Raw genomic sequence first — 23,690 nt, forward strand, 5'->3', positions numbered from 1 at the left:
GATGGGGTCAGTATGTATATATTGGGGTATACAGGGTGGTACATGATGGGGTCAGTATGTATATATTGGGGTATACAGGGTGGTACATGATGGGTCAGTATGTATATATTGGGGTATACAGGGTGGTACATGATGGGGTCAGTATATATATATTGGGGTATACAGGGTGGTACATGATGGGGTCAGTATATATATATTGGGGTATACAGGGTGGTACATGATGGGGTCAGTATGTATATATTGGGGTATACAGGGTGGTACATGATGGGGTCAGTATGTATATATTGGGGTATACAGGGTGGTACATGATGGGGTCAGTATGTATATATTGGGGTATACAGGGTGGTACATGATGGGTCAGTATGTATATATTGGGGTATACAGGGTGGTACATGATGGGGTCAGTATGTATATATTGGGGTATACAGGGTGGTACATGATGGGGTCAGTATGTATATATTGGGGTATACAGGGTGGTACATGATGGGTCAGTATGTATATATTGGGGTATACAGGGTGGTACATGATGGGTCAGTATGTATATATTGGGGTATACAGGGTGGTACATGATGGGGTCAGTATGTATATATTGGGGTATACAGGGTGGTACATGATGGGGTCAGTATATGTATATATTGGGGTATACAGGGTGGTACATGATGGGTCAGTATGTATATATTGGGGTATACAGGGTGGTACATGATGGGTCAGTATGTATATATTGGGGTATACAGGGTGGTACATGATGGGGTCAGTATGTATATATTGGGGTATACAGGGTGGTACATGATGGGTCAGTATGTATATATTGGGGTATACAGGGTGGTACATGATGGGGTCAGTATGTATATATTGGGGTATACAGGGTGGTACATGGTGGGGTCAGTATATGTATATATTGGGGTATACAGGGTGGTACATGATGGGTCAGTATGTATATATTGGGGTATACAGGGTGGTACATGATGGGGTCAGTATGTATATATTGGGGTATACAGGGTGGTACATGATGGGTCAGTATGTATATATTGGGGTATACAGGGTGGTACATGATGGGTCAGTATGTATATATTGGGGTATACAGGGTGGTACATGATGGGTCAGTATGTATATATTGGGGTATACAGGGTGGTACATGATGGGTCAGTATGTATATATTGGGGTATACAGGGTGGTACATGATGGGTCAGTATGTATATATTGGGGTATACAGGGTGGTACATGATGGGTCAGTATGTATATATTGGGGTATACAGGGTGGTACATGATGGGGTCAGTATGTATATATTGGGGTATACAGGGTGGTACATGATGGGGTCAGTATGTATATATTGGGGTATACAGGGTGGTACATGATGGGTCAGTATGTATATATTGGGGTATACAGGGTGGTACATGATGGGTCAGTATGTATATATTGGGGTATACAGGGTGGTACATGATGGGGTCAGTATATATATATTGGGGTATACAGGGTGGTACATGATGGGGTCAGTATATGTATATATTGGGGTATACAGGGTGGTACATGATGGGGTCAGTATATGTATATATTGGGGTATACAGGGTGGTACATGATGGGTCAGTATGTATATATTGGGGTATACAGGGTGGTACATGATGGGGTCAGTATGTATATATTGGGGTATACAGGGTGGTACATGATGGGGTCAGTATGTATATATTGGGGTATACAGGGTGGTACATGATGGGTCAGTATGTATATATTGGGGTATACAGGGTGGTACATGATGGGTCAGTATGTATATATTGGGGTATACAGGGTCGTACATGATGGGGTCAGTATGTATATATTGGGGTATACAGGGTGGTACATGATGGGGTCAGTATATGTATATATTGGGGTATACAGGGTGGTACATGATGGGGTCAGTATATGTATATATTGGGGTATACAGGGTGGTACATGATGGGTCAGTATGTATATATTGGGGTATACAGGGTGGTACATGATGGGGTCAGTATGTATATATTGGGGTATACAGGGTGGTACATGATGGGGTCAGTATGTATATATTGGGGTATACAGGGTGGTACATGATGGGTCAGTATGTATATATTGGGGTATACAGGGTGGTACATGATGGGTCAGTATGTATATATTGGGGTATACAGGGTCGTACATGATGGGGTCAGTATGTATATATTGGGGTATACAGGGTGGTACATGATGAGGTCAGTATGTATATATTGGGGTATACAGGGTGGTACATGATGGGGTCAGTATATGTATATATTGGGGTATACAGGGTGGTACATGATGGGTCAGTATGTATATATTGGGGTATACAGGGTGGTACATGATGGGTCAGTATGTATATATTGGGGTATACAGGGTGGTACATGATGGGGTCAGTATATGTATATATTGGGGTATACAGGGTGGTACATGATGGGGTCAGTATGCAGATGATGAGAGAGTTGTTGGTGGCCTCCCCTCCTCCTGGATGTAGAACCGGTGAGACCGGCTCAGGTGTCCCCTCCCCCTGTCACGCCCTCCCCCTGTCACTCCCCCCGCCTCCCCCTGTCCCTCCCTCCCCCCGCCTCCCCCTGTCACTCCCTCCCCCTCCCCCTGTCCCTCCCTCCCCCTCCCCCTGTCCCTCCCTCCCCCTCCCCCTGTCCCTCCCTCCGCCTCCCCCTGTCACTCCCTCCCCCTGTCCCTCCCCCTCCCCCTGTCACTCCCTCCCCCTGTCCCTCCCCCTGTCACGCCCTCCCCCTGTCACTCCCTCCCCCTGTCACTCCCTCCCTCCCCCTCCCCCTGTCACTCCCTCCCCCCTGTCACTCCCTCCGCCTCCCCCTGTCACTCCCTCCCCCCGCCTCCCCCTGTCACTCCCTCCCCCCGTCACGCCCTCCCCCCGTCACTCCCTCCCCCTCCCCCTGTCACTCCCTCCGCCTCCCCCTGTCACGCCCTCCCCCTCCCCCTGTCCCTCCCTCCGCCTCCTCCTCTCCTGTCCGGTCCTCACTCTCCAATGTGACCGGGGAGCAGCAGCTGTCAGCGGCCGGAGCAGAGGCGAGGAGGTGGGTGAGGGGGGCACAGGGGGGAGGAGGTGGGTGAGGGGGGCACAGGGGGGAGGAGGTGGGTGAGGGGGCAGCTGTGATCGGGGGCTGTTATCAGGCAGCTATTACATGGGGGCAGTGGCAGGAAGATATCGTGCAGGAACATGGGGCACTGAGGGAAAGGGTGCAGGGAGATGGGTGCATGTGATATATGGGGTATAATACAGGTAGGATACAGAGGGAGTGGAGGACAGTTCACAGAAATCTGGGGATAGGTATTATATGGTATAGTGATGGGGGCTGGTATTATATGGTATAGGGATGGGGGCTGGTATTATATGGTATAGGGATGGGGGCTGGTATTATATGGTATAGTGATGGGGGCTGGTATTATATGGTATAGTGATGGGGGCTGGTATTATATGGTGTAGTGATGGTGGGCTGGTATTATATAGTATAGTGATGGGGGCTGGTATTATATGGTGTAGTGATGGGGGGCTGGTATTATATAGTATAGTGATGGGGGCTGGTATTATATGGTATAGTGATGGGGGCTGGTATTATATGGTATAGTGATGGGGGCTGGTATTATATGGTATAGTGATGGGGGCTGGTATTATATGGTATAGTGATGGGGGGCTGGTATTATATGGTATAGTGATGGGGGCTGGTATTATATGGTATAGTGATGGGGGGCTGGTAATATATGGTATAGTGATGGGGGGCTGGTATTATATGGTATAGTGATGGGGGGCTGGTATTATATGGTGTAGTGATGGGGGCTGGTATTATATGGTGTAGTGATGGGGGCTGGTATTATATGGTGTAGTGTTGGGGGCTGGTATTATATGGTATAGTGATGGGGGCTGGTATTATATGGTGTAGTGATGGGGGCTGGTATTATATGGTGTAGTGATGGGGGCTGGTATTATATGGTGTAGTGATGGGGGCTGGTATTATATGGTATAGTGATGGGGGCTGGTATTATATGGTATAGTGATGGGGGCTGGTATTATATGGTGTAGTGATGGGGGGCTGGTATTATATGGTGTAGTGATGGGGGCTGGTATTATATGGTGTAGTGATGGGGGGCTGGTATTATATGGTATAGTGATGGGGGCTGGTAATATATGGTATAGTGATGGGGGGCTGGTATTATATGGTATAGTGATGGGGGGCTGGTATTATATGGTATAGTGATGGGGGCTGGTATTATATGGTATAGTGATGGGGGCTGGTATTATATGGTGTAGTGATGGGGGGCTGGTATTATATGGTGTAGTGATGGGGGCTGGTATTATATGGTGTAGTGATGGGGGGCTGGTATTATATGGTATAGTGATGGGGGCTGGTAATATATGGTATAGTGATGGGGGGCTGGTAATATATGGTATAGTGATGGGGGGCTGGTATTATATGGTATAGTGATGGGGGCTGGTATTATATGGTATAGTGATGGGGGCTGGTATTATATGGTATAGTGATGGGGGCTGGTATTATATGGTATAGTGATGGGGGCTGGTATTATATGGTATAGTGATGGGGGGCTAGTATTATATGGTATAGTGATGGGGGGCTGGTATTATATGGTGTAGTGATGGGGGCTGGTATTATATGGTATAGTGATGGGGGGCTGGTATTATATGGTATAGTGATGGGGGCTGGTATTATATAGTATAGTGATGGGGGCTGGTATTATATGGTATAGTGATGGGGGGCTGGTATTATATGGGGTATTATTGGGGGTACACAGGACATAGTTGTTATGTCACTGACATGTCTGTGACAGGTCACATGCCTTGGAATAAACCTGTGCGGGTGGAGGAGGGGCAGTCATATGTCTAATATGTATGTAGATGTCCCGCACGCCCTGTATACATGTAGACACCTGCGCTCATAATTACTCCTGTCCCTGCCCATGCATTATTCATGAGACTGATGGGCTGTGGGATTACCCTGAGTAGTGGGGGTAGTAGTGTCTGTAGTACAGATGCAGCAGAGCTGATCTTATCAGCTTCTCAAATGTAGCAGACAAAGCTTTTGTGATGTAGCAGATCTGTGTTTGTCAGAGATAGCAGAGCTGGGCTTCCTGCTGAACTTGCCTTGTATTCCTATAGCTGATCTCAGATATAGGAGAGCTGAGCCTGTACGGTGTAGTAGAGCTGTGGTCAGATGTGGCACCACTGCATTAGTCACAGACAGCGGAGCTTCCCTCAGGTTGTGTTTTGTGCTTGTGTGATGTGTCTATAGATGAACACTTCAGATGTAGCAGATCTGATCTTGTACAATAGCTGTTGTAGAACAGAGCATGTAGCAGAGCTGTGTTTGTCAGTGGTAAGAGAGCAGAGCTTTCCAATATACAGCTGAGCCAGTCTGACGCTCTTGTAGCTGAGCTCACAAGCAGTAGCTGTCTGATGTAGTGAAGATGAGTTTGTCAGTGCAACAGGGCTGAGTTGGATCATTTTCAGCTCTGCTATATCTGTATTAGCGGGGTGTCACTGAATGAAACATGTCGTGTTGCTCTGTGGGGAGGAGTAGTATCGGTTTACAGGATGTATCATTAGAACATATTTCTGCTCATTTATAAGTGATATAAGTAATCTGTATGGAACTATGTACATGTGTGGTTACTACTTACCTCTGGGCACGCAGCACACACCTACTGTATGACAGGCGGGTGCTGCTGGAGGTATCTGAGAAATGTGCAGCATTTGGGAGAGATGTTTTTCTTAGTGCGGTCAATGATAACATTCCTGCCATTCCCTAGTAATTGCCTCGGCCCTGTCACTTACCTCCCCCTCGATATCACTCCCTCCATCCAGAATCTGTCCTTACCTGCGCTCTCCAGGTGTTCAGCCCTCGCGTCTTCTGCTCCTTATCACCCCCTCTTCTATCACCATCACCAGTGGCTAATCCCAGGGTTTGTATCTCTTTTCAAGATCTATTCTTGCTGTCAGTGAATGAAACACTGCCTTGGCCCCTGCTCATACAGCAGCAGGGTTTATTTCAGTGTCTCAGTGTGCTACAATTGTATCAAGTCTAAAGTTTTGGGCTAAAGATTCACCCTGTAGTGGTAAACTGGAAGCCCTTCATTCACTGACAACAAGCAGAGTACAGCGAGTGGCTAAGAACATGCGGTGGGGGGCGGGGGGATGTCTTACCATCCACAGGTGTCATCCTATTACTTCATTTATGGCCAGTATATGAGAACACTTAGCCTTGTTCTACGCATTATGTTATTCTCAGCTTGGTGGTAAATATAAAATATAGGTGCCCTTCAATATAACTGCACTCTAAACAAGAGTAAGTAGACATGGCCTGTCTCCTGTCCCTTGTCCTATGTTGTCAGGTAGCGGAATGAGAACAGTTCTGTCACTGCTGAAGACATTAAAATGTGTCACTAAACAGTCAGAAAGGTTTTTCCAGAATTTCCCTTTCAGAGAAAAATATAAAAAAAGGGGACCGCAATGGGGTCTCAATACACGCCTGTACTATATTGGCTGGATTATAGTACAGGCGTGTATTGAGACCCCATTGCGGTCCCCTTTTTTTATATTTTTCTCTGAAAGGGAATTTACATTTTTTTTTTTTTTTTTTCCCTCTTCACACATATCACTAGGACCCTCTGGGAACCTCTGGGACCCTGAAAGTGAAGGAAAGTGCACCATGCATTCATTTCTATGGGAGTTCTCAAAATAGTTGTGCAAGAACATAGAAATGAATGGAGAGTGCACCGGGCAACCGCCACTCCATTCTACTCTATGGGGGTACAAGAAATTTCAGAACTCCCACAGAAATGAGGGTGGCTGCCCTCAGTTCACTTTGGGGGTCCCGTTTTGGAGATAGAAGTGGGATCTGCCCCTAATCTACATTGGTGGCATATGATAGTGATATGCCGCCACCAATGTCTGAGGGGAGACAACCCCTTTAATGATTATTTATTGTATTAAACGTCACCCGACAAATCCTTCCTAGAGAGATCCTACAGCTCCAGGTAACACAGTCCTACAGATGCCTAATAGGTTGCTGTTGCCTATTTTGTAGCCATACTGTTCCTCCTGGGCGGTCCTAGGGGGAGAATAGGGTGCCTCATGGGTAGTGAATATTAGTAGTAACATAATAATAGTTCTGAGGTTGACCCTGGTGAATGATCCTGGATCCAGTTTGATCGGTTGATTTAGACAAGGCATTCCTCTGAGTCGGGGCTTAGTTATTTGTCAAGTGAAGTTCCTAATTGGCCCCTGTGACTACAAAGGGCCCGACGGAATGTGACCATGATGACTATTTGTTACATATCATAGCAATATCATAGCTTGTTGTGGGTTTGCAGTACAAACTATATCTGGTATGCTGCGTATTCTGCGCTACGTGGAAAGGGTTGTTCCCAGTGCTACAGTGAATGGTTACTAGTACATAACTGGAATTACTGGTTTGCCCTGCATTCCCCACACTGGTGCCATTGTGTTAAGTTACTGGGAAAGCTGGAGGTTGTAGTTCTTCTGCAGAAGGACCAAGTCATTAGGGGTACTGTTGCCCCCATGGGAGACCCCATAGAAGCAGGAGGTGCATTGGCAGTGCTTGGCAGGACATAGCGAAGGCGGCCAGGTGTCCCGGGCAGGCACTGCGCAGGCGATCTCCCCTCCCTGCACCTGCTCAGGTTTCACTCTCCTCACAATGGACGCCCAGGTGAATGCTGGGAGCCGAGTGCTTGTTTACAGCAGGACTGTGCCCCCCCTGTATACCGGATCTGCTCCCTGGTGGCAGGATGGCACCGCTGCCAGCCAGAGGGACAGATATTTGAGCTGGAGAGCTGGGATTAGGCTGGGATTAGATTGGTGCTGGTTTTGCTGCTCTGTCACTTCTTTAATCTGCAATTTCTGGTTTGTGTGTCGGGGGCGGCCAGAGGCGAGGGAGGGAGGGAGGCCCCGTCCATCATCACATACCTCTGCTACCAGGCTGGGAATGCTCTGCAGGTAGCTACAATGTCTCTCCAGGGCTGTGTCAATAAAGTTTATTGAAAAGAAAGCTCTGTGATGTCATCAGCGAATGTGACATCTGCAGCAACGACGTACGATGGGTCTCAATTTTAGGGAATGAAAATGCGTTTATTGGTCGATTTGGTGGAATTGGCCTTCTTGCCGTGTCTACACGTGACCGCGTATACAGCCGTGTAGAGATAGGATAGAGATGGAGATGCCCTTTAACTTCTCAGAGCCTAAGCCAAAAAGTTGTGCTCATGTCCTTCTGTTTTAGGGAAAGTTGGGTGACAGACAATATAACAGCCACCACAGCTCAGTCAGATTACTGCAGGGGGGCACTTGGCTGCACAGGGGCCCCGGGCGGCGAGGGGGCCCTTCCTAGCTGTAGAACAGTAGCCTGGACCGGGGGCCCCAGAAATACCAACTGTACCCATAATTGTATATGGGGAGCTCCCGACTCTCCTCTGACAGATGATGTCCAGGGAGAGAAGCTTCAGGCATGTTGAGTTGGAATACACATGCATGCTCGGCCAGTCCCAGCGTGTATGGGGGAGTTGGGAGAGAAAGCCGTATTCTCTGGGGTCCAGGGTGTGGATGATACTGTTACCCCGGCGGTGCCCATGCTTGGCGCTGAAGCCTCTTTGCCTTACTTTCCTGTTAATTACATGTGGTGTAACGTGTGGGCACAGTCACATGACCCGCATATCACACATTCCTGGGGGATATGGACCGTGCAGAAACAAATGGGCTGTGCACACCTCTCAGCATTAACCCCTTTGGTGTCGCACTCAGCTCTATTCTTTTTCCTTTTATAGCAGTGTCCATGCACCACCATCAGGGTTTCCTCTTCTGCCCCCCAGAGCTGCTCTGGAACCTGGTGACCATTCCTAATAATTACCAGATCGAGGCATCCCGGTCATTGGCAGCGGTTATTATAATGAGGGTCCGGCGCTGACAAAACTGCTGATATGATAGAATATCTCAGCGTTATACACAGGGACCTGCTGGAAGGGCTGTGCGCAGAAGAAAACGTCCCCGCTAACAGGCATATTGGTGGTATCCCCATATGGCACAGCTTATCTCCAGGGGGGAATTGAAGCTCAAACAGTCTCATCCCTGTTTCCCGTAATGAGTTGGGGGACGGTCCCTCTAGACATGACATTGAGTCCCTGATAGATAGGGACACCTTGTTATCATGTATAGTCCAGATAAAATCCTAGTAGGCTAGGCAATGCAAAATGTATATCGAGACCTGCAACGTGTACAATCCTAAAGTTGCAGGCAATGCAGATCGCAATGTGTGTACTAGGACCTGCGACAGTCTAGCAATGGGACTGAAACTTGCAGCAATGTGACGATAGGCTACTTTCACACTGCCGTTTCAGGGTCCGCCTGTGAGATCCGTTTCAAGGCTCTCACAAGCGACCCCAAACGGATCCGTTCATCCCCAATGCATTCAGAATGCATCAGTTTGGCTCCGTTCCGCCTCCATTCCGCTCTGGAGGCGGACACCAAAAATGCTGCTTGCAGCGTTTTGGTGTCCGCCTGGCGGTGCGGAGCCAAACGGATCTGTCCTGACACACAATGTAAGTCAATGGGGACGGATCTGTTTACATTGACACAATATTGGTGCAATTGTAAACGGATCCGTCCCCCATTGACTTTCAATGTAAAGTCAGGAGTCCCTATTAATATACCATCGGATCGTAGTTTTCTCCAATCCGATGGTATATTTTAACTTGAAGCGTCCCCATCACCATGGGAACACCTCTATGTTAGAATATACCATCGGATTTGAGTTAGATCGTGAAAACTCAGATCCGACAGTATATTCTAACACAGAGGCGTTCCCATAGTGATGGGTTCGCTTCAAGTTAGAATATACTGAGAACTGTGGACATAACGGCCCCCTGCTGCCTGGCAGCACCCGATCTCTTACAAGGGGCTGTGATCCACACAATTAACCCCTCAGGTTCCGCAGAGATCAGGTGCTGCCAGGCAGCAGGGGGCCAGACCCCCCCTCCCTCCTCAGTATTAAAATCATTAGTGGCCAGTGCGGCCCCCCCCCCTATTAAAATCATTGGTGTCCAGTGCGGCCTCCCTTCCCCCCCCCCCCCCCCCCATCATTGGTGGCAGCGGAGAGGCAGTTCTGATCGGAGTCCCAGTTTAATCGCTGGGGCTCCGATCGGTTACCATAGCAGCCAGGACGCTACTGCAGTCCTGGCTGCCATGGTTACTAAGCACTTTTAGCAGCATTATACTTACGTGCGCTGTCTGTGGCCGGCCGGCGCTCCTCCTACTGGTAAGTGACAGGTCTGTGCGGCGCATTGCTTATAGCACAGACCTGTCACTTACCAGTAGGAGGAGCGCCCGGCCGGCCACAGACAGCGCATGTAAGTATAATGCTGCTAAAAGTTCTAAGTAACCATGGCAGCCAGGACTGCAGTAGCGTCCTGGCTGCCATGGTAACCGATCGGAGCCCCAGCGATTAAACTGGGACTCCGATCGGAACTGCCGCTCCGCTGCCACCAATGATAGGGGGGAGGGGGTTGTTAACCTGTGGCCACTGCCACCGATGATTTTAATTAGGGGTGGGGGGGGGAGAGGGGAGGCAGCACTGGACACCAATGATTTTAATAGGGGGGGCCGCAATAACCACAAATGATTTTAATAGGGGGGGGGGTGGGGGGCCGCACTGGCCACCAATGATTTTAATACTGGGGAGGGAGAGGGGGGGGCGCACTGGCCACCAATGATTTTAATACTGGGGAGGGAGGGGGGTCTGGCCCCTGCTGCCTGGCAGCACCTGATCTCGTACAGGGGGCAGAGATTCGCACAATTACCCCTCAGATGTGGCACCTGAGGGGTTAATTGTGCGGATCACAGCCCCCTGTAAGAGATCGGGTGCTGCCAGGCAGCAGGGGCAATCATGTACACAGTTCCTAGTATATTCTAACTTGAAGTGTCCCCATCACTATGGGAACGCCTCTGTGTTAGAATATACTGTCGGATCTGAGTTTTTACGATGGTGAAAACTCAGATCTGAAAAAGCTAATACTATTATTTTGACTTAGACTTTTTTTTTACTAAAGTTATGCAGACTGATCCGTACTGAATGGATACCATCGTTTGCATTTATAGGTGCGGATCCGTCTGTGCAGATAACAGACAGATCCGCACCTAGCACAGGTGTGAAAGTAGCCTAAAAGTTGCTCAAGACATCCAAACAGTCAGTGAGGACCAGTCTTAGTGAATGCTATCCCAATGTCTCTAGTCCTAGAGTTCAGCAGTGCTATATTATGACCCAATGTCTCTGGTAATAAGTGCAAGGCTAAACAGCCATCAAAGGAATTCCTTCTGGATGAAATCCTGTATAGATCGAATAGCCAGCCTATATGTAGGTAGATATAAGAGGGAGTGTAACAACTTAAGTACCGATATCTTCCTGTGCGGCGTCCCGCATCGGCGGTACAGTGGACTCGCCTCTATGTCCGTGTATTAGGTATTGGAAGCTGCCCTCCTCTTCGCCAAAAGGTCAGCAGTTTCGCTTGTCAGTGGTGGCGGGGAGCGGACTGCAACCACTGTTCAGCTGGTCGATACCATGCACCAGTCTCACCATAGTTTGCAGTGTTGGTTTCGGCTATATTGCCGCTCCAGCTGGAAAATTTCCTCAAACACATTCCATCGACTGTATGTAGTTTGGCAATTCCTACCTGTTTGAGGAAATGATTACTTATTGTTTTTTTTGCCTGGCTGAATCCCAGCACTCCTGCCAGATCCCCGCAGGATCCTACTCCCATTATAGTCAATGGGCAGTATCCGGCTTTGCTGCATGTGGACCCCGTCAGGCTGCTCCTCTTCAGGGAGAATTTAGCGCTAGTGTGAAACTAGCCTTACATGTTTCATCTTGTTCCTCGGCAGTTTACCGTGGGTCGTGACAGATGCGGTGATACCATACATAAGGCTGTTCTCGCACCGCGGTCACAGGCGCTGTACTAAGCCTCCTTCAGGTTTGACAGAGAGATTAGAGCAGCGTTAATCTTCGTGTCAAAAGGCCACCACATTAGGATCCATGATGGATGACTATTACTATTTAAATGACATACCGCACTACCAAACCTACATGCTCGGGTCTCTTTAAACCTTTACCCTCTTTCCCCACCGTTGAATAACAGCCGGAGAACAGCTCGGATTAATTAGGCCACAGCAGCATCAAAGATAATAGCATCACATTAGCCCCCAAAAATGAATAAATGACGAGGGGGGTCCTAGAAGCCCCAATAAAATAACTTTTACCAAAATAAACTGGCAACCCCATCTTGCCCCCGGCCGTTGAATGCCAGCTCGGAGGCACCAACTGATGGACGCCCAATTCCTCAACTCCTGTTAAACCATGAGAGTCCAGCTCCACCCATGGGGTCCTTCCGTTCTCAACTACCACCATATCCATCAACTTCAAGGACCGCCCCACCGCTACGACTGCCGCGACAATTTCCCCAAAAACTACGCTCACTTAACAAAACACCCCCCTTTTTTTTGTAAGAAAATGAGTGCTCGTCACCTGCCCCATCCTTCTACCGGGCGGGCGGGAGTTCATTAGAATACCTAAAATGGCGTCTTGTTACCCCTCACACCCCCATTTATAAATCCTCCCTGCCACACCCCCAGTCACCATAGTAACCCCCCTACCTAACAGCCCCTGTGCCATTAACCCTCTAAATGCCGCCCCTCGCCAACCAAACCGTCATACTGGCCTCCTTCTCAGCTATTGCCCTAGTCGGGCCCCACTGGAGAACACGGCACCACATACCTGTTCAATCCAGTGATGTCTCTTTTTCCTTATCTTCTCCATTCGGACCAGACCACCATGACTTTTTTTTTTTTACAGCCGAATATCATCTCTACAGATTTTATCACGCATCTTAGTTTCCGATTTTTTTCATCAGGTTGAGTCCCTAACCCTGCACTAGTTCGGGATGGGTGTGATGGAGATGGAGGAGCAGGTCGGCGGTGTTCGTCATGTGACAGTTGTGTAATTATCTTTGCCTCCAGGACACGATGGCTTCACGTAAGAGATGAGTCAGGGTGCCAGACCAGTTACTCCATTATTGTAGGGTTACTGGATGAACTGGTGACAGGTTTATTAATAGGGCCATAATTTGTAAGACTGAAAAACACATCCATCCATCCAGTTCAGCCTATAATCCAGAGGGAGGCAGAGAACCCTCATGAGGTAGAAGACAATTGTCCTCATTTTAGGGAAAATCAGAATAACTCCCTGGATCAACGACCCCTCCCTAGTAGCTATAGCCTGTAATATTATTACGCTCCAGAAATACATCCAGGCCCCTCTTGAATTCCTTTATTGTACTCACCATCACCACCTCCTCAGGCAGAGAGCTCCATAGTCTCACTGCTCTTACCGTAAAGAATCCTCTTCTATGTTTGTGTACAAACCTTCTTTCCTCCAGACGCAGAGGATGTCCCCTCGTCACAGTCACAGTCCTGGGGATAAATAGATGATGGGAGAGATCTCTGTACTGACCCCTGATATATTTATACATAGTAATTAGATCTCCCCTCAGTCGTCTTTTTTCTAACGTGAATAACCCTAATTTTGATAATCTTTCAGGGTACTGTAGTTGCCCCATTCCAGTTATTACTTTAGTTGCCCTCCTCTGGACCCTCTCCAGCTCTGCTATGTCTGCCTTGTTCACAGGAGCCCAGAACTGTACACAGTACTCCATGTGTAGTCTGACTAGCGATTTGTAAAGTGTCAGGACTATGTTCTCATCACGGGCATCTATGCCCCTTTTGATGCAACCCATTATCTTATTGGCCTTGGCAGCAGCTACCTGACACTGGTTTTTACTGCTTAGTTTGCTGTTTATTAAAATTCCTAGATCCTTTTCCATGTCAGTGTTACCGAGTGTTTTACCATTTAGTATGTACGGGTGACTGGTGACATGTGTTATTTAGTTGTGACATGTAGGATGTAGTGTTGACATGTAGTATGTACTGGTGACATGTAGGATGTAGTGTTGACATGTAGTATGTACTGGTGACATGTAGGATGTAGTGTTGACATGTAGTATGTACTGGTGACATGTAGGATGTAGTGTTGACATGTAGTATGTACTGGTGACATGTAGGATGTAGTGTTGACATGTAGTATGTACTGGTGACATGTAGAATATACTGGTGACATGTAGAATATACTGGTAACAGGTAGTATGTACTGGTGACATGTAGTATGTACTGGTGACATGTAGAATATACTGGTGACATGTCGAATATACTGGTAACAGGTAGTATGTACTGGTGACATGTAGTATGTACTGGTGACATGTAGTATGTACTGGTGACATGTAGGATGTAGTGTTGAGTGGTGACATGTAGTATGTACTGGTGACATGTAGTATGTACTGGTGACATGTAGAATATACTGGTGACATGTCGAATATACTGGTAATAGGTAGTATGTACTGGTGACATGTAGTATGTACTGGTGACATGTAGTATGTACTGGTGACATGTAGGATGTAGTGTTGAGTGGTGACATGTAGTATGTACTGGTGACATGTAGTATGTACTGGTGACATGTAGGATGTAGTGTTGAGTGGTGACATGTAGTATGTACTGGTAACAGGTAGTATGTACTAGTGACATGTAGAATATACTGGTAACAGGTAGTATGTACTAGTGACATGTAGAATATACTGGTAACATGTAGAATATACTGGTAACAGGTAGTATGTACTGGTGACATGTAGTATGTACTGGTGACATGTAGAATATACTGGTAACAGGTAGTATGTACTGGTGACATGTAGGATGTAGTATGTACTGGTGACATGTAGTATGTACTGGTGACATGTAGGATGTAGTGTTGAGTGGTGACATGTAGTATGTACTGGTAACAGGTAGTATGTACTAGTGACATGTAGAATATACTGGAAACAGGTAGTATGTACTAGTGACATGTAGAATATACTGGTAACATGTAGAATATACTGGTAACAGGTAGTATGTACTGGTGACATGTAGTATGTACTGGTGACATGTAGAATATACTGGTAACAGGTAGTATGTACTGGTGACATGTAGGATGTAGTATGTACTGGTGACATGTAGTATGTACTGGTGACATGTAGGATGTAGTGTTGAGTGGTGACATGTAGTATGTACTGGTGACATGTAGGATGTAGTATGTACTGGTGACATGTAGGATGTAGTATGTACTGGTGACATGTAGTATGTACTGGTGACATGTAGAATATACTGGTGACATGTCGAATATACTGGTAACAGGTAGTATGTACTGGTGACATGTAGTATGTACTGGTGACATGTAGTATGTACTGGTGACATGTAGGATGTAGTGTTGAGTGGTGACATGTAGTATGTACTGGTGACATGTAGTATGTACTGGTGACATGTAGGATGTAGTGTTGAGTGGTGACATGTAGAATATACTGGTAACATGTAGAATATACTGGTGACATGTAGAATATACTGGTAACATGTAGTATGTACTGGTGACATGTAGGATGTAGTGTTGAGTGGTGACATGTAGTATGTACTGGTAACAGGTAGTATGTACTAGTGACATGTAGAATATACTGGTAACATGTAGAATATACTGGTAACAGGTAGTATGTACTGGTGACATGTAGTATGTACTGGTGACATGTAGAATATACTGGTAACAGGTAGTATGTACTGGTGACATGTAGGATGTAGTATGTACTGGTGACATGTAGTATGTACTGGTGACATGTAGGATGTAGTGTTGAGTGGTGACATGTAGTATGTACTGGTGACATGTAGGATGTAGTATGTACTGGTGACATGTAGGATGTAGTATGTACTGGTAACATGTAGTATGTAGTATGTACTGGTGACATGTAGTATGTACTGGTGACATGTAGGATGTAGTATGTACTGGTGACATGTAGTATGTACTGGTGACATGTAGTATGTACTGGTGACATGTAGTATGTACTAGTAGAATATACTGGTAACATGTAGAATATACTGGTAACAGGTAGTATGTACTGGTGACATGTAGTATGTACTGGTGACATGTAGAATATACTGGTAACAGGTAGTATGTACTGGTGACATGTAGGATGTAGTATGTACTGGTGACATGTAGGATGTAGTGTTGAGTGGTGACATGTAGTATGTACTGGTGACATGTAGGATGTAGTATGTACTGGTGACATGTAGTATGTACTGGTGACATGTAGTATGTACTGGTGACATGTAGTATGTACTGGTGACATTTATCTTTCCTTCCCTCACATGTTAAACCTAATTTGCCTCAATAGGACTAATCCATTACAGAAGTACAAAGTCTAGTATTATCGCTGCCCGGGGTCTTCTCTGGGTTCATGGACAGGTTCTCCTATCTCCCATCCTCCTTTTTTAAACCCATAATTACCTGGTGGAAATGATGAAGGTCCTGTCGTCCTCCTCATCAGACAGTGATCCTTGGGTTTTGTAATCTGAGCCCCTCTGTGGCCTATGTGGGGATAGTACGAGCTTTATCGACCCTCACAGGTCCATACAATATATTTGGCTGGTCCTTGATGGGGTAGACTAACAGTTTCACTTGTGGAAACCATATGGGCCAGTGATTTGGACGTTGATTGGGGCCACAGTAAGACAGACATTGATTGGTCGTCACCAGATGGCATCTGACAGGTTATGGCAGGTCACTTTTCTCCTCGTACTGCTGTGATGGTCAGGCAACCCCCGACAGATCCCTCGTGATCATCTGAGTGACAGAACCACTTCCCGTTCTCTCCTCGGCACCAGTCTGAGGATAAGCAGCATCACCTCCTCTATGGCAGGCTTGTTGTTAGGCGAGGATCCCTTGTGTTGCTATGCAGTGCATTGCCTAGCAACCATCCTGGCACAGAACCGTCAGCCCCATTTACTGCCAGGAGATGGGAAAGTGGCATTGGTCAGTCCCAGCGCAGACGTGCAGCACTGATGTTAGAGGAGTATTACACTGCACCGCTCTGCCAGGAAGTGGTGACGCTGCGTCATGTTAATCAGGTAATACTCTGCTTCCTCTGCAGCATCAAGATGGGGGAGACGCAGATCTACAGCCAGCGCCTGCATGGAATCAATGTAAGTGAAACTTTCCTGAAGAGCTTGCAATCTACTGCACAGATATGTACTGCTACAGTATAGGAAAGGAGGTAAAGGTAATCTGGGCTGCTGAGCTGACACTCCATACTACCGGCAGCCATTCTGATGCTTGCTATGTGGTTAAAACACACAGGAAGGGGGTGCCGTCTTGATTCAGGGCCCCCTCCTCCTCATCACCTCATTTACTGACCAGAGGAGCTTACACTCGCTTAAAGCACGCTTATCTACAATGTAATATAAAATTCTGACCTGCAGAGCTTACACTCTACAGTGAGATCCAGGTGTTCTGAAATAGTTTTGTTTTAGTACTTTAGCATTAAATGCAGACAATGGAGCAATCTTGCCAACAGAGCTGACACTCTAGTAAAAGGAGATACTCATAGCACGCTGTCTATTGCTGTATATTAGGAAAAGCGCAGGATCCTGGGAGAGGTGGACGTCATACAGAGGGAGCTGGAACTGCAAAAGGTGAAGCTGCAGCAACTGAAGGTAAGAAGGTTGCAATGTGAGACTCAGTTGCTCCTCCTGTCGTCATGCCCCTTATTCATACTGATGATATTGCTATACCACACTTACTGCACAACCATTGCTCCGGGTATGATTACACTGCTCCCCCTTCACCTATACAGAGCTGTCAGCAGTTTTAAATGGGTAAAAGCTGCTGACATACTCCTCATAAAGGGGGCCGAACACTTTAGGTAAATATTGGCTGACCGTCTAATGTGTGGGAGGACGCCTCAGCTTTCCCTCTAGTATGCCTGATCCTTTTGTTCTCCTAGGAGATAACCTGCTGTCATAAATGACTGGCCAGGAGCATTGATAGAGTCTCAAATGATTGAGGGCCCAAGCCCCAAGGCATATGTGTCAAATTCTCAATCCAGCCCCAGTGCTAAAGCCATATTTGGATGGACATTACATTCAGCACTATCATACATACAGGAGAATACAGCTGTACAAACCTATTACATCCAGTGATTTCTCCTCTGATGTAGATGTTCACTTTCCTTATCTTCTCCATCCAGACCAGACCACCATGACGTCTTCTTTCAACCGCATCTCGTCTCTGCAGCATTTTACAGATATCTTAGGTTTCCTCACTTTTCCATCCTCCTGGAGTGTTATCCTGCTGCTACCCCCAATTACTGTCCCCGCTGTGCTCCACAATACCCCCAAATATTATACTTAAAGGGGCTGGCCACTTTCTTTTGGGTTGGTCATAAACCCCCTCCGCGCTTAGGCAGACCTGCTAAGGGAAGTATAATTACCTGCTTCTTGGTGCTGGGTCCTGATTCCTTCAGTGAGTCAGCGGAGACCGGGGGACACCCAGTGCCATGGAGCAGGTTAGTACATTTCCTTTTGCAATTCTGCCCCGAAAGGAAGGGTTTGCCGAAAAAAAAAAAAAAGTGTCCAACCCCTTCTTTAAGAAATAACAGTGCTATGCAGATAGCCCCAAAGTGCTCCCAAAATGTCCCCCCAATAGTAATAATTCTCTCTCTCTAGTAGAAGTGCCCACTACAGTGATAATGCTACTTGAAAGTAACCGTTAGTATTAGTGCCCTCCAAATTTCCCCCAATAATAATAATGCCCCCACAGAATCTCCAGTAGAAATAATGCCCCATAGTGCCCCAGTAGTAAAAAGGTCCCTCTATAGGGCCCCCTGTACAGCACGCAGTAGTCATAATGTCTCCCTATAGCGCCACCAATAGTTATAATGTCCACACTAGTACCCCTAGTAGGCATAATGCGCTCTATAGTGCCCTAGTAATAGAAATGACCCCCTGTAGTGCCCCAATAGTTATAATCCCCCCCTGTAGTTTCCTCAGTAGTGATAGTGCTCCCCTGTAGTGCCCTACAGTAGTTATAATGCTCCCTGTAGGGCTCCCAGTAGTTATAATGCCCCGACGTAATGCCCCCTATAGTGTCCCAATAGGTATTATGGCCCCTATAGTGCCCCACTAGATATAATTGCTTTATCTATTGCCCCAGTAGCTATAATGCCCCTGTAGTGCCCCCAGTAGTTATAATGCCCCTGTAGTGCCCCCAGTAGCTATAATGCCCCTGTAGTGCCCCCAGTAGCTATAATGCCCCTGTAGTGCCCCCAGTAGCTATAATGCCCCTGTAGTGCCCCAGTAGCTATAATGCCCCTGTAGTGCCCCAGTAGTTATAATGCCCCTGTAGTGCCCCCAGTACTTATAGTGCTGCTGTACTTATAGTGCCTCCATGTAGTACGCCCAATACGTATAGTATCCCCCTGCTGCTTTCCCCACCCCACCCCCAAACTGGCAAAGAAAAAAAAAAACAAGCCCCAGATATTTTGACCTTGCAAAGCCCGGTATCTGGCAGATACTTTTTCCCCTCTCCTGATTGAAAATGTGTATGGGGGTGGGAGATGGCGAATTAGTTCAATTTTCTGTAAAGTCTATGTCCACCTTAAAGTCTCTCTAGGGATAGTTGATCTGATGAAAAGGTCATAATTCTGTCACCAAATTGTACGTATTTATGACACAGAACCTAATATGGTTGTTTTCTTTCCTTGTCCTTGCTCAGAGGAAGTCTCTGCGGGATCGATGGTTGATGGATGGCCTGGTCCCTTCTCCAGGTGCAGAAATAGAGAATCCTCTAAGTGAGACAGAAGATAACATAAAGAAGCTGGAAGATGAACTGAAGAGGTGAGATATCAACCTCAACCATAAAAAACTGACCCTAGAAACTGGCGTGATTGCCAGGAAGTGACCATGTCTTGTACTTGTTCCAGCCTCCAGTTACAACTGGTCTGTTTGGAAAACCCAGAACTGAAAATTGAGAATTTAAAGAAACATCAGGTAGTTCTGCAAATTAATGGATTGTTTGGCCAATAATCCAACTTTAATGTGTTTTCCAAATTTGAGAGCTAATCTAATTTGGCTTGATTCAGATTAATTTTATTTATATTTATATCATTTTAGGGCTCAGACTCACATAAACCAATTGTAAATGGTGACCAAACCCAACAAATCTCTGACCAAAAAAACCCAACTCCCAGCAGGAGAGAAATTCAACAAGAACACAAAGTCATACAAGAAGAAGATGTACAGCCTAATGGGGAAGAGGAAAAACATGGGGAAAATGTTGACCAAACACAAAAAGATCCTACCGTGAGTAAAGAGGTGGTGGTAGGACATCCAACGGCAGCTCCTCGGGGTATAAGAGTTTCTGGAAATCAGATGGAAAAGAATCAAGATCAATCATCTCCAGATCAGAAGCTGGAGATTGTGGACCAGAGAAATGAAGAAGAACATGACAAGGAAATTCAGAATATTAATCATCGTCAAGAACCTCAGGATGACACATCTGAGAATCTGGGTTCAAATAAGGAGCTTAAAGCTGAAAGCCTTGACCAGGAACATACTTATACAGACCAGAATTCTGAATGTCTAGATAAAAGACTGGAGCTGGAGGAGGAAAACTTGGAACATCTCACTAAGGGATTAGAGCATGTAGATCTTAACTTCAACGCGGAAAGTCCTAAGGTGGATGTCTCACAACCAAGTCTATCAAATGAAGGCATAATGAATGATTCAGATATGGTCAAAGTATTAGTGCTTGAGAAAATTGAACTACATGAGGATGAAACACAACCATCTCCTATTATCAAGAAACAAGATGAACCAAGCGACAATAGCCAAGGTGGAGAGGAGAAGCCAGTGTCAGTATCAATTGTCCCAAATCAAGATGAAGAGATTACAGTACCATGTAGAAATCAAGACCAAAATGTAGAATCTGCACTTTCAAGATGCCAAGAGGAACCCCTTGACCTCGTGCCTGTGTTGATAGGTCATGACAAAGGTGAAGATTTGGAGTCAAATTCATACACTGCACACCAAAGCCTTGTAATATTGTCATCCAACCAGGAACAGAGTACAAAACTGCCATGTAATGACCCGAATCCTAGCCTATCACTGCCATGTGAGGACCTAACACGTCAAGTCCAGATATCCCAAGTGGTAGTCATATCAGCTCCAGGAAACACATCTTCTGGAGAACTTTCCCAGCACTCTTCTCAACTGGGTCCTTCAACTGACCTCAACCGACCTGGTACAACAGAAGCAAGCTCTCCTGCAGAAAGCCAGCCCCTCTTGCACAAACCAACAGAAACTGATGCACAGTCGGGCCCTCATGGGACTAACACGGCAGAGACACGAGATAAGAACCCACCTGTGAAAAAGAAGAGTTGTCAGTGCTGTGTGGTCATGTGAAAAACGGGACACTACACTAACAACAAAATCAAGAGTTCCCAAGTGCAGCATTCATCTCTGTGGTTTGAAATAAGAATTTGCATATTATAGGTCGTCGGAGAGGATAACATTTGCAGTAAATTCTTGGCAGTAGTATCAGGGCTATGACTACCCAATATTAAATTAAAAGAATATATTGTATATAAGTGTACCGTATACGTCACCTGCACACAGTGGATGTCGCCATCTTGTAGGCTTGGAACCAGCACTTCTGGAAGGGCTCGTGAATAGTGATACAAGCCACAAAATTGCTACCACTGTGCCCAGGGCATGGTTTGCACTTTAAGTATTTTAATGAAAAAAAAAATTAATACACAAAAACGGATAATGAAAAAGGAAATATGTTAATAATTGTATGAATTTATTATGAATAAAACAAAACCTGTATTTTTCATTCAGAACATTGTGTGACACTTCTTTTTCTCGTGAAGAAATGTGGAATGTCTCTCTCCTGCTGCTCCCTCTCCCCTCTCACAGCATTCAGTCTCACATACACATAGTGAAAGAAACTTGAGCTGCATCCTCTTTACCCTCCCTTCTGAATATTGTTTCATACTAGATGGTTTTTTAACATATAGAACTTAAAGAACTTATAGAGAACCTGCTGGCCATTATATGGGAACAACAGGTGTCCCCCGAATAATAGCTGAAGCAGAAAAGAGAATGCCTTGATTAGTAAACTAGACTACGTCTCTTCCAAGAGAAAGAAAGCTTTATCTGAATTGCCACCTAGTGGAAGTAGTTACTTTATATTAAATGTCTGACCCTATAAAAAGCTTTGCAACGGGGGCGTGGCCTAACCGTCATGGTGTGAGGACGCAAGTTGTTTCAGCTCCGACATTATCCTGCAGAATCCTGATTGTCTGTGCGTGTGGCCAAAGAAAAGACACCCCCCAAGTGATCCGCAACTCACGGTTTACCGGTAACCGGAGTTTCAGCTGTGTGCCTGCTGCGGTCATCGCCTGCCGGATCCCCTGGAGTGAGGCCTGGGAAAGGAGCAGTATCCAGCACTGTGGACCCCTCGGTGAGAGCGGGAGAGGTGGGGACGCAAGATCGCCTTACTTACCGGGTCGCCTTACTTACTGGTGGTGGTGGTCGGGTGAGTCCTGGAGTGGCTGGGAGGTGAGACGCCTCCGGTTCTCTCTCTGCTGGGCTGCTGGTTTCAGGTCCCCCACGTGTCTGGCGCTGTGAGCGCCATCTTGCCTGTGACGCTGTGTGCAGTTGTCTTCATGCCCCAGGACTGAACCGGGATCCTGGCTCTCCTGTCTGCATACACCTGGCATCTGTATTAAGGGGCGAATGCACCTCAACTGAGTGGGGCCAGTATCCTGACTCCAGGGAAAAAGCCGCCATTGCTGTTCTATTGCCCCTGTGTGGGGGAGATATTTAAAGGGCCAGTACTCCTATTACTGGTGAAGGGGAGATCACCTTATGGGCCGGAAAACAGGCACCTCAGGACCGGCTAATCCACCCAAACTTATGCTGGACAACATGAGTCAGACAGAGCACCGAGAAGTTGCAACCTCCTCTGAGCGTCCAGAAGTAGACTTTGCAAAAATTATGGCGGCCATCACTAACTGCCAAACGGCGCTTACGGTCAAAATTGACCATGTCCAGGCTGATCTTACTCTTCTCAGACATGATATTGATAAAATTAGAGAGAGAACAACGGAAGTGGAAAGAAGAGTGAGTGATGTGGAGGATAGAGTACAGCGTGATGACTCTGCAATTAATGCGCTACAGAATCAAGTCAAGACCCTGATGGCAAAGGTGGAGGATGCCGAGAACCGTAACAGACGGAACAACATCCGTATTATGGGTTTACCTGAAAGAGCAGAGGGGCCCTCTCCAGAAGAGTTTGTGGAACGTCTCATAAAACAAATCTTTAATCCTATAAATTTGTCAGGGACTTTTGCAGTTGAACGTGCTCACAGGATTCCCACTCGCCCCCTCCCTCCTGGGGCCCCATCTCGTCCCTTCATCTTTAAAGTCCTAAACTACAGAGACCGTGATGCTATTCTGGCTGCAGCTCGCCGTTTGAAAGACATTCTTTTTGAAAATACCCGGATCTCCTTTTACCCGGACTTTTCTACAGAAGTGCAGAAGCAACGTAGGCAGTTCACGGCGGTGAGGAACCGCTTAAGAGAGAAGGGACTTGTCTATGCAATGATGTATCCGGCTCGGCTCAGAGTCCAGGAGGGTGACCAGGTGAAGTTCTTTGCCAACCCTGAAGAGGCATCGGACTGGCTAGACCGC

At 46.6% G+C, this 23,690-nt stretch overlaps 1 protein-coding gene across 1 annotated transcript; it reads left to right on the forward strand.

Moving 5' to 3' along the window:
- The first annotated feature begins 2,939 nt into the window (after nt 1-2,939).
- PALM3 (paralemmin 3) lies at nt 2,940-21,835 on the forward strand. The gene is made up of 6 exons (XM_040415090.1): nt 2,940-3,039; nt 17,087-17,138; nt 17,568-17,648; nt 19,708-19,829; nt 19,916-19,982; nt 20,106-21,835. The coding sequence occupies exons 2-6, from the start codon at nt 17,094-17,096 to the stop codon at nt 21,393-21,395; spliced, it is 1,605 nt and encodes a 534-aa protein (XP_040271024.1). The 5' UTR covers nt 2,940-3,039; nt 17,087-17,093; the 3' UTR covers nt 21,396-21,835.
- The last annotated feature ends 1,855 nt before the right edge of the window (nt 21,836-23,690 follow it).

The sequence above is a fragment of the Bufo bufo genome, chromosome 1 (assembly GCF_905171765.1).
Source record: "Bufo bufo chromosome 1, aBufBuf1.1, whole genome shotgun sequence".
Classification (NCBI taxonomy): domain Eukaryota; kingdom Metazoa; phylum Chordata; class Amphibia; order Anura; family Bufonidae; genus Bufo; species Bufo bufo.

Bases quoted from the DNA above. Each gene is read 5' to 3' on its own strand.
- PALM3 (XM_040415090.1), top strand. From the start codon at position 17,094: ATGGGGGAGACGCAGATCTACAGCCAGCGCCTGCATGGAATCAAT. The intron at 17,649-19,707 runs GTAAGAAGGTTG...GTCCTTGCTCAG, and splicing joins TGAAGCTGCAGCAACTGAAG to AGGAAGTCTCTGCGGGATCG. The intron at 19,983-20,105 runs GTAGTTCTGCAA...ATATCATTTTAG, and splicing joins AGAATTTAAAGAAACATCAG to GGCTCAGACTCACATAAACC.